At 38.8% G+C, this 12,270-nt stretch overlaps 1 protein-coding gene across 1 annotated transcript in view; it reads left to right on the top strand.

Moving 5' to 3' along the window:
- Positions 1–9,663: 9,663 nt before the first annotated feature.
- Positions 9,664–12,270, top strand: part of LOC139939471 (disco-interacting protein 2 homolog C-like) — a 73,016-nt gene continuing 70,409 nt past the window's right edge. Inside the window, exon 1 of the mRNA XM_071935416.1 lies at positions 9,664–9,857. Within this exon, the coding sequence (XP_071791517.1) occupies positions 9,788–9,857 (70 nt within the window). The 5' untranslated portion in view covers positions 9,664–9,787. The remainder of the gene's footprint in view (positions 9,858–12,270) is intronic.

Genomic DNA, 12,270 nt, shown 5'->3' with positions numbered 1-12,270 from the left:
TTGAGAGGTGATGTTATTTTTTGCTGTTGCTAACAACAATCAGTTTAGGATTTTTAGGTGTGTGAGATTTTGTAAAATATTGCCCAAAATCGGCATTACAGAAAATATTGAAGATATCAGTCACGTTTACTCACGCAACAAATAGCCTACGTAGTTGGAAATTAAAGGAACACGTTGCCTTGGATTGGTTGAGTTGGTCTTTGAAAAGCGTTTGTAATCGTTTTTTATAAAATGCGTATGGTTAGAAAGATGTTTTAAAAGTAGAATACATTGATCCACACACATTTGCCTCGAAATTGCGTGGTTTTCCTTTTACTTTGCGAACTAACACGGTCGGCTATTTATGCCATAAATGGCCGACCGTGTTTGTCGACGAGGTAAAAGGAAAACCAAACAATTTCGAGTGATACTTGTGTGGATCTCGATATTCTACTTTTAAAATATCTTTCTAATCATATGCATTTTATAACAATTACAAACGCTTTTCAAAGACCAACTCGACCAATGCAAGGCAACGTGTTCCTTTAAGTATTGTAGATGGAGATTTGAAATCATCATTATGCCAGGTTGTTATCTGAGTTATTTGGTTGAAACAACTAGAACACAGACATTTTGTGTTCTAATCATAACAGGTATTAATTGTCTGGTTATATCTCCACTATCTGTCGTGTGCCTCGTATATGCAATAACAATAATGAACAGTGACGCACATGAAACAAAACGGGGCCAGACTTTTTTGTTTTACCCTCAGCCTCGTGTTGATTATTTCTTTTTGAATGAGCGAAACAAGATGGCGACATCATGATAAATACCTCTTTGCTATCACAACCAACACATCACCTGTTTTTCCCCAAGTGCCCAACAAAGGTTCCCTTTTTAGTTTTTTTCTGACTGGTCACGGAGAAAGTTTCCACTTATTCTTTCATTTAATCCATGGGTTTATCTTTTCTTGTAATAACGGGCAAAGGTCAAATTAAAGACTGTATCCGGGACTGAATTCTTAACTTTGTGCGGGCGGAGAGAAGCCTATGACTAACTGGGGGCTAGCATTTGATGTTGACTCACTGTGTGTCCGCGGAACACATCAGCTAACCAATTAGTCTCGATTCCGGTGTGATTCTGAACAAACATTTAACAAATATGAGGTACTTCATATTTTAGACATCTGGGGATTTTTTTTGTTTCCCAGTCATACCCGTTTCCATGGTAACTTGACAAACCCAGGCTATATATAGTTGAACTTGGACCCAGATTAGTTGAAATGGTATATGAATAGTACTAGTCTCGGTATCTACTAAAAATAATTAGTACTGTGCTGAACATTAAATTTCTCAGAGAGCTGTCATAATGCCATTAGTATTATCCAGATGATAGGTGAATGACAAAAAAATGGGTTCACAGAAATTTAAGGCCCCCCCCCCCCCAAAAAAAAAAAAAAAAAAAAAAAAAAGACCACACTTACACCCCATCTGTAGACATCCCTTGTTCTAAATGCACTTAAAGGCAATGGACACTATTGGTAATTACTCAAAATATTTTATAGCATAAAAACGAACTTGGCAACGAGCAATGGAGAGCTATTGATAGTTATACAAAATTTTAAAAAATCGAGACCTCAGCTGAGGTTTCGAAATCAAGGCATCTGAAGAAAGCACACAACTTTTGTGACAAAGGTGTTTTTTATTCTATTATTCTCTCGCAGTCTCGACGATCAATTGGGTCAAATTTCCTCAGATTTCTTTTTTATGCATTATGTCGAGATACACTAAGTGAGAAGACTAGTCTTTGGCAATTACCAATAGTGTCCAGTGCCTTTAAGGAAAATACTAATCTTCAATACACGTGAAAATCACACAGTGCACTATGTGGTCCACATGGTGTTTCAATCCCCTGACTTATGTCAACTTTTTGGGTAGACTTTGATATTTTTGACATTCGTTCGTACCTCGTCTTGAAGATTTGCTGTAAAGTAACCCAACAGCTCAATTAAAAGATTACCGGTCTGTTATCCGGAAACTATACTTGAGGGTGAACAATCGGCTTGATGAGTACCCCCTCCCCCTCCCCCTTCTACTTCAGTACTCGGTAAATCCATCAGTCCGGATAAAACACTGTAGACCCTAACCTGTAGAGTCACTTATAGCCTATAGTTCCTGCAGACACCATTGTACATATGGTATATCGGCCGAGCGAATAAGAGCACCGAACTCAAGCTCTGCCTGGGGCCAATTTCATAGAGCTGCTTAAGCAAAACAATTGCTAAGCACGAAAATAGCTCGCTTATTTTGCACATGTTACTGGCCAAAATTTCATGTCATATACATTGCTTGTTTTTAGCTGTTGTTTACTTAGCATAACAATTAAGTGGAGTCTTGGCCGGTAATCTAACCTTACTAAGCAAGGATTTTTTTGCTTATGCAAAATTTTGTGTTTAAGCAGCTCTATGAAATTGGGCCGTGGGCAATCACATCAGCTGAGTGTGGGTTCAATCCCGGTAGCGACACTTGAGCAAGACACTTTACTATAGTTGCTTCTCTCCACCTAGGATGAAATGGGTACCTGTGAGGGCAGAGATGGTTCTTGTGAATGGTTTAGCTTAGTGCGCTACATATTTAGCGACACATGTTGTTTACTCCCCAGGGAGCTGAGATTGTCTATAAGGAATGAAACGGACCAGTGTTCTGTGCCCATTTTCATATGAGGTGCTTGGCACAAAAACTTGCTTAGCATGAAATTTCTTCCCTGATAAAAACAGGATTACCAACCAAATTTCCATTTGTTGCATATTGCTTGTTACTTGTACTCGGCTGTTGTTTGCTTATCCTTAAAATCACGTGAAAATTTGGTTGGTAAACTTGTTTTTATCAAGGAAGAAATTTCATGCTCAGCAAATTGTTGTGCTTAGCAGCTCTATAAAATTGGGCCCAGGGTAATAATGTTGGAAGCGCTTAGCGCTTTGAGACATGGTGTATATAAAGCGCTATATAAAAACCGAATATTATGTTTTATTATAAAACCTATCTATTTGATGTTGATTCAACGATGTGTTATCAACTTTTGATATGAAGAATGACCTCACGTTTTGAAAATAGCTACTCAGCAGAAAATGTGCTGATTTAGTGGTTACTACGATTGAATGGGTGTTAAAATGACATGTGTAGCATCTTGCCTGCCATCAAATACACTGGAATGATCAGGATAACTCTTTCTGTTATAGGGGTCATACTTTGGAAATGACCCCCAACAAAAACACGCGTTCCAATTTGCACCTTTCCCCCTTATTATTCAAAAGGGGTCTATTTTTATAGCATACCCTTGCATTCAATTCCTGCACACACTGATTTCCCTCTTCTCAATTCAGGTTCGATTCAGTCCTTCTATGATTTATAGACGTCCAAGATTCTATTGTCAAATACAACTGGTGAATGGTTTACAACATCTCACTCTTGGATAAATCTGAATGATTTTATTTGACCAGTTAATAATAAACAGTTAAAATCCAATAATTAATTTTAAATGTTGAATGTTGATGCAACGAAGTAATCATTTCCAAAGGATACAATGAGCTTGATCTTAAAATCAATATTTTGTTGTTGAAACTTGCCGCCAACTCTATTTTTATAACCCTTTCATCAGAAACTCTGAGATTATGATGGTTATAATTGCATTTTCTTTGTATATTTTGAAGAGAACAAAATGTGACAGCTTTTCACAACCCCCTTTCTGAGCATTGATATGTCATGACAGAAAGCTCTAAATCATAGTAGGCCTATATACCTATATTAAGTGCTGTAGCCGCCCTTGGATTAAACAGCAAAGCTATAATAAACTGTAAGAGTGATGACGTATAATTCTTCCTACACATTTCCAAAAAAGGTCATTTCAAAAAGCTTGCGCCAAACTTTGGAACACCATTCCCGTTAGACTTGATTCAAGTCACATTCTCGTGTGAGAGGTCCCTATTGGGCGCGTTCGTTTAGCTTCCCGAGGTCGACCCGGTGTGTGGTGTTTTGTTTTTTTCCAGGGTGAACGTGTGCAGATAATTACCCACGTTCGTCCTGGTGAATAAAAAACCGCCACACACCGGGGTCCACCCAGGGAAGCTAAACGAACGCACCCATTATTAAAGCTATCACCCCAACTACTATGAAACAACCCATAGCATACAGTACAGTACACGTTCGCCGTCCAAATGTGGTTCCGAAAATGCGGAACAGGTTGGGGAATGCAGAGCATCACAAAACAGTAGTTTCCTAGGGATGGCACGAGATTGGGACTTGAGTCAAGTCTACATTCCCATCAGCATCAGGAACACCCCGTCTCTTTCTGTTTTCTTATTTAACCCTAAATAGTTTTACTAGATGTTAAATTTTTGCATTGGGGATATAAGAGTTATTACTCTTGTGTTGTATTTGTATTTGCACACATTAATTATTTCATTGCTGCCCTACATGTACACTTACACATTTTACAATTTTTTATAATTATATTCAAATTATGAGTAGTTTACAGTATTACTTAGTATCTTAGGATATGAAAGTTTACAATGATTTAGATAGTTATATATTAGGAAGCTTTTAAAGTAGGACAACAATCAGGTTAGGGTGAAGCAGAGGCTTTTGTGGCTTAACCTATGGACAGACAAACAACATAGAATACTATACAGAAGAAAGAAAACACAAGACAGACTAGACAAACAGAATACACGACAGAGGCTAATATAATAGACGGTGAGTAAGTTAACAATAAACTTCAAACTTTTCTTGTTCAGCACTCTTGTGAAGCCCTTGATGACTTTTTAAAATGTAACGAGTGCTAAGGGGTCAACGGGGTTTATGCCCCTTCCTCTTTTTATGTAAATTTATCCATGTACCCCCCCCCCCCCCCCCCGTCCTCAGGAAATGTCTCTTCTCGCGTTTTTTCCCGCGTGGTTTCCCTCGAGCGCTCTACTTTCTTTTGCCTAATCGGACCCGCCCATTTTGCTGACTTATACAAAATGATTTATAAATAGAACCAGACATCAGTCGACCTCGTGCACGGGTTATTTGGGATTCCCTCGATCCCAATACTATCTTTCTCTCTTCTACTCTTCTTTCAACCTTGAATTCAAGCCGGAAATCATTTCGGGGTGCAGGGAGGCTAAATCACCGAAGTCTATGGATCATTTTACTTGACACAGCAATAAGTATAGTTCATTACCTTACTCAATAGCTGTGCAGGTTGTCCTTTTCGAAACCAGGGTTTTGGATCTTGCTCTGGCTTAGGCTCCGGCTTAGGCTCCGTCTGTATGGAACCGAAAGTGCACATTTTCATAGTTTCTTGCTTGGCCTATAATCCGAGGCTCACGACGAAGCCTTGCTTTCGAAAAGGTTAATGACCTTTGTCGTCATGTGACGATTGATAGGGATTGGTTCATCATCTATAACTGTTTCAGTTCAAGTTAATAGTGTTACGAAACATGAATATGAAGTATATACCACAACTCTTGCTTCTGTATTCTGGTTGGCAGAAACACGGTCACTATATATATAGTCTAGTAATCGCGCGTGCGGTTTTGCATGAATAGTGCCCGCCGGGCACTAGTCTTTGAAAATAGTGCCTGGTTATACAGCGCCCCTTCTTGACGTGAACCATGAACAGAAACTACAAAACTTCCTTTCTTTTCCAGATTTATGTTCTTATTTCACATTTAAGACCAAGGTGTGTTATAAAACAGATATTGACTGGCATAATTCGGTAACTAGTGTACGTCTATTCCCCCTTAGGCATTTTAGTGACCGGAAGAGGGGCCTATTTCCCTCGGCCTTCCGCCTCGGGAAATAGGTCCCTCTTTTGGTCACTCAAAGTCCCTCAGGGGAATAGACGTACACTAGTAACCTCATTGCCAGTCAATGTGTATAATAGTCGGGCTCCTGTCATAAGTGGACTTTACCTCACAGTGGAGGTAGTCTTGGATTCGGACTTAAACCTCGGCTATTGATGCATACGTTGATGCTGAATATAATTATGAGAACCCCATTACATCTGTAACACACTGCACGCATAAAATGTATTCAAAATTATTTTGTTTTGTACAACTCACCAGAGATCATTGTCATTATGGAAAAAAAACACAATCAACACAAAATAGACACATAAACTTGTCACACCACACTTCATACCAAAAATCCTTTCAAAATAAACTGCCCGACTTCGTGACACCAACCTTGTCCGCCGCAACCCGATCTTACCTCGTTTTGATAAACGGGAGGGGAACGATTATTCTGGAAACGGCGTTGTTAAGCGTCCAATAACTATCCATATTGAACAGTCTAATTTTTGAGCGCCGCGGCGGTTTTCTCGAAGAAAAGATTTGCTTATTTTGTAAAACCGGCCACAAATCTGTTTTCTCCCGTCGTGATGTAGCATACTTTTGGTGAACATGTAAAGGATTTGACACACACGATTATAGCCCTGATTAAAGGCGCACGCGGCGGCGGCACCCCTAGATGTCACGGACGAAAAAAGACCAGCGCGAGCGGCAAAGTGCTGGTCCCTTTTCGTGCTTGATATCTGGGGTCGTGCTTGACATCTGGGGGTCCCGCGTGCGCCTTGGCTAGCACGATTATTAAGTCACACACACCCTTTATAGTCGGTCTTCTGACGTCACTCATGGGTCTATAATCAGCAGTGGAAATCACGGATTAAGACTGATTTGCAATCCAGACATCGTGCTTTACTACACAGGGTTAAATGCCAAGATAGAATAATGGGATGAGTATGTACGTTATGACAGTGTGTCTACTACCCCCTCCCCCCCATCTCACGTGTATCTTTGCTCCGGGACCTGTTGAACCCAATTGCCGACCTCCCTCTGCCCCTTCAATGGCAGTACAGTGCTTGGGTTTGAATATGTAACAATTTTAACTGCTGATCAAAGTCTGATGTCACAATTTATAGCACTATAGGCATTGGCAAGTCTTCCTAAAAAATAGTGCTTTGTGAAATCGAGCACAGGGAACAAATTGCCCAACAATTTCCTGCTGCAAAAAATGAGCAGGACACCAGTCAAAATGTGTACGGCGCTGCACGGTACATGTAGCTTGGCTGGTCACCCTATTCTGTGCAAAAGTAGCTTTAAGTTGGGTCCATGTCAAAGAGCAAAGAACCAGTGACTGCTCATCTTGTTACACGTTTCGGTCTAGAGGGATTCAGTCACACTCATGAGTGTGCATTTTCCACAAGGTTAAAACCTCTTGTGTCTCCATTCCTTATATGAGTGATGATTTGGTGCCGAACTCACCATTTTTACGTTCGTGTTTGCAACTTCTGGCCAAAGGCTTGAAACTCCTGCCATACGTCAAAATACTGGAATTTAACTATTGGTGACACAAAAGGTACAAATTATTACAATTTACATAAGAAACTTTCAATAATCTAAGACCCTTTTGTGCCGACCCATTTCTGTGGTAGGTCTATCTCAGGGCCTCAAAGGTGGTCAGTGAATGACTTGACTTCGAATTAGCAGCCTGCTACTACGGCTACAGCTGCGTTGAAATTAGAGAACGGCCTTAGCAATCATTTAGCAACAGTCGTAGCCATAGCAGAAGCCGCCAATGCGAATGGGCTGTGGCACTGTATGAGAACTTGTGAATGAGCAGAAACCGTGTAAGGCTTAGCGCGCCCTCTATTGGTAGAAACCAATCAAGAACTGGCTTTAGATTGTTTGACAATAGTTATCCACCTTTTTAGGATAGCCCATTCAACAAGTGAAAACCTTCCCACTCACAGGCCTGCCCTTCTGAAGGGATTAAACTTCATGATAGATCAACAAAAGTGTTCTTTCAAAGATCCATACAATAAGGCTGTGAGATGTGCCCAATTTTTGCCAAACATTTTTAAAGAGTAGATGCTGGACTCAAAAGAAGAAGAAAAGGGCGACGGAGCCTTAACTTTTATTCAGGCACGATTTGCAAATTAAAGCAACATTTTATGGAAGTTGCACTATCTGATTTTTTAGCAAATTTTGCTATGAAGAACTATAAAAAAGCCTCATCTCAAAACTTGTTCACCGATTGTTTAAATGACCTTTAAATTTGTGGAAGTTATGACAGGAAATGTAAACCATTTATGGCTGGTGCAGTATCTTGCCTGTCAGAAAATACCCTGGATTGCATGTATTTCGTCACTCTTTTTGTAAACAAGTGCCAGATTGTCAGTAAGACGACATAGACTATTACGGTTAAAGACAGTGGACACTATTGGTAATTGTCAAAGACCAGTCTTCTCACTTGTTGTATATCAACATATGCATAAAATAACAAACCTGTGAAAATTTGAGCTCAATAGGTCATCAAAGTTGCGAGATAATAATGAAAGAAGAAAACATCCTTGTCACACGAAGTTGTGTGAGTATTAGATGTTTTTTTTTCGAGATCTCAAGTTCTAAACTTGAGGTCTCGAAATCAAATTCGTGGAAAATTACTTCTTTCTCCAAAGCTATGGCACTTCAGAGAGAGCTGTTTCTCACAATGTTTTATGCCACCAACCTCTCCCCATTACTTGTCACCAAGAAAGGTTTTATGCGAATAATTATTTTGAGTAATTACCAATAGTGTACACTGCCTTTAATCTGTCACAGCGCCCACACAAGGCGCCCGATAGTCAGTTGATTGTATAATATGGATGTTATGAAGCTGGGGAAAATTAAATCACCTTTTTGGTAGAGCCGTTAGATTGTTTAATCATAAATGTAAATAATGTGTATACAACACAAAACAACCTTTCCATTTCAAGGGTGGGCGTTCAAGCTTTTAGATGTTGCTGAGCGGAATGTCCACGCAGGATTAATAATCCGTAATTGTTTCGAATACAGTCTGAGAAACGGAGTAGAGCAATGCTTCTGAGATTGAAATGTTTTTTTAGAAGTAACCTACTACTTTGTAGAAAATATCACACAGTTTCATATACAGTATCAGGGAACCATACAGCTATTCTTTAATATTGTGATTATTTGATCGAAGAAAACAAAAATGCACAACTTTGTACTCAGACCGCACCAGTTGATACAGCGCCTTCAACGTCGCAATAAGTCATTCTTGTTGCACACATACTTCCGGCCGCGTGATTGACAGTTTGGAAAGCATGACAAAATCTTACAATGTTTTTTCTATGGAAGTTGCTTTGCGGATGTAATTTTTTAATTTAAAGAAGTTTATCTTAAAACTTATTTAGATGTTTTTTGTTTACTTTTAACATTGTCTGGCCAACAAACTTTATAAAGTTTATCATAGAACAAATATATTCTTCTCAATAGTACATGTAACTAATCGATGAATTTGGAAAATGCCAAATAAATTAAATAAATTAAATTAAATGTGATATTAATTTATAGAGAAAAACAAGTCAACAGCACAAGTCTAGAAACTTTGGTGAACGTTGTTTCGTTTGTTTCTCTGGATTCTTGTAAATACTTTTATTTCATTTTTGGGTACGTAAAAACTACTCCAAAATTAAAAGGGCAAAAGTCTTAATAATCATTATTTATTGAAATAAAGACTTGGAACAAGTTTATTGGCACGTCATTTTTACTGGTTAGTAGTTTCTTATATTTTGATCACGTGACGAGGCGTGAACCTACCTAGCCTGTGACGTCACTCATTAAATATATTCAAGATGGCGGCGCCTACGTTTTTGCAGTGATACAGTAAAACGTCTGCGGTCCCGTCAACCCAGGATGTATTTTTAACCGGTGCTCTGTTGTTTTCATGTGGAGTCTATACCGAGATTAACCGTGTTCGAACGAAGGATGGACCCGTCAAAGCTACCGGCCCATATTCGGGTGAAGTTGTCTGAACTCGAAGCAGAACTTCAAGAAGGTAAAATTTTAAAACACGAAACACTCACTCAACAGTTTACCTGAGAAATTAACCTTTCCTTGGTGAACAATGCACGGCAGCCATCATGGCCGAATGATAACAACGCAGGCATTGTTCATGTGGTCGTTTCCAGCATATCTTAATGGTTACTCATCGGTCCTCGAAGAGGTTAACAATAAATAGGAGCAAACAAATTTGTGAAAAACAAGTCGTTACATATTTTTAACACTCGAGACGGCCGGGTTGACTTGTTGAAAGTTGACCCAAACTTTAATTAATTTTAAACGCAGATTTATTTATGTAACTTGTCTAATGTTTTATTAAATATTGGAAATCATGCTCATAAAGTACATTGCTGTAGTCTATTGTGTCTACACTGGCCATAGGCATATATTATAGTTTGTTTGAATTGCTTGAGTGTCTTGTCTGCTTGTGTCTTAAAATGGTTCATTGATGATGTGGTATCAAATTTGTACACTCTTTTTACCCGATTTTGTTTTAAGCAATTTCTCATTCTTGTTTTTCTTCTGCCACTTTTTTGCTCACTTAAAAAAATACACTACGTAAAACCAAACACAAATTCCCAAAACACAATCTTTTTTTCTTGTCTTCTTGGCACTGGATGTAATACTACAAAAACATGTAATAACATGCTATTTTTCAACATGTGCACAAGTGGTGGTCAGCTTCAACACTTCATATTTTTTCCTTAATGTTTTCAAAGCATTCTGCAGATTAAGATTTAAGCTTTTTTTATGTGCACACTGATTGATTAAATTGAATAAGGTCTAAATTATGTACAGCCAAACTTTTAAATGAGAAAGTTGAGACTTTAAGTTTGTACTTATTAGATTTTACCGCTCGTAAATTTCATTGGTTTTTTTTCTTGACTGAAGAAGCATTGCATGAAGCGCATGAAGTTATGATTCATGTTTAAACATTCTATTCGAAATGAACAACACACCGAGGTGCATGAGGCAGATTTAACATGACGCATAATCTGTAAAAGGGTCTGTTTGTCAATAAAACGTGGAGACACCTTGGCAGACGCCTGTTGTTTCAAGGTAATTTTAAACATGATTCCTAGGGTTGGCTTTTCTCCCCCAAAAAATTTTTAGTATAGTGGTCTGCCCATAGAGTAAGGACAGAGACTGCCAAATGCTCTAAAAACTCCACTGGAGGGGACTCAAAACATTACTCCTAGACTGGCTGTAACACACCCCTGTCCAAACATGAGGTTATTCCTGTACTCACTCAGCAATAAGTTTGACTTGACAATGTGCACAGAAATTTGTACATTCAATAATAGTATCACCCTGAACCTCATTCCATACATCCCACCAGTGCTATCACATTTATACAGACAGTTCTTTTTTGAAACAGGAGTATTTATACTTCTGGTAATGAAACCAAAGATGCCTGATACATGAACTCAATCACTGTAGCTTGCATGCCTAAGGAAACTGTATACAAGGGAGAGCAATTTGTTTAATTTTTTTTTATGCAAGTCGCCAGATACACAAGACCTGAAACCCACTTCAAAGTGTGGGCTACAATTATTTTATTCCAGAGGCCGTTGCCACCTTCTCCTAGGGCTGAAACAGGGTTACCCCTTTTACAGTCCATACGGATGTACATGTAGGCTTGGGTATCATTAAATCTGAAGCCTGGCTGGTAGAAATTGCTACTGTGTGAACCAGAAACGCCAGGGTAACCCCTACTCTTCCACAATATGTGTTCTGGTTTCATTTATGTGCACTACCAACAGTCCTTGTACATACACGAGACCTCAATGCCCTATCTGATAGACAAAGCATGGTCAAGTATCTTGAACACAAGGACACAAGTACCTTGAAGGGGACTCAAACCCTCACTCAACTGATCACTGTCATTAGAAGAGCCAGCAGAGCTGGAGTTGCATCAGCAGAGCTGGAGTCACACCAGCAGAGCTTGTTTTCTTTGCTCTTAAAGCCATTGGACACGTTCGGTAAATAGTATTGTCCAAAGGCCCACTCTTCGTGTATCACAACTTATATTATATATAAAATAACAAACCTGTGAAAATGTAGGCTCAATCGGTCATCGGAGTCGGGAGAAAATAATGGAAAAACCCACCCTTGTTTCCGCACAATTCGCCGTGTCATGACATGTGTTTACTATAAATCTGTAATTCTCGATGTCGAGAATTGATTATTGTTTTAATGTTTTCTCAAAAAAGTAAAGTATGTCATGGAATAATATTTCAAGAGAAGTCTTTTACCATTACCTTCTGTAAACCATGTAAGTTATTTGAAAATCTGTGAACTTTTTTTTTTTCTGTTCCGAAAGTGTTTAATGGCTTTAAAGGGTCTATATAACTTTTGTAGGACAAAAAACACAATGTCCACAGATATACACTAAACTTACACAGCTT

Source organism: Asterias amurensis, chromosome 7 (assembly GCF_032118995.1).
Source record: "Asterias amurensis chromosome 7, ASM3211899v1".
Taxonomy (NCBI): Eukaryota; Metazoa; Echinodermata; class Asteroidea; order Forcipulatida; family Asteriidae; genus Asterias; species Asterias amurensis.
This window is presented reverse-complemented; position numbering and strand designations above follow the sequence as displayed.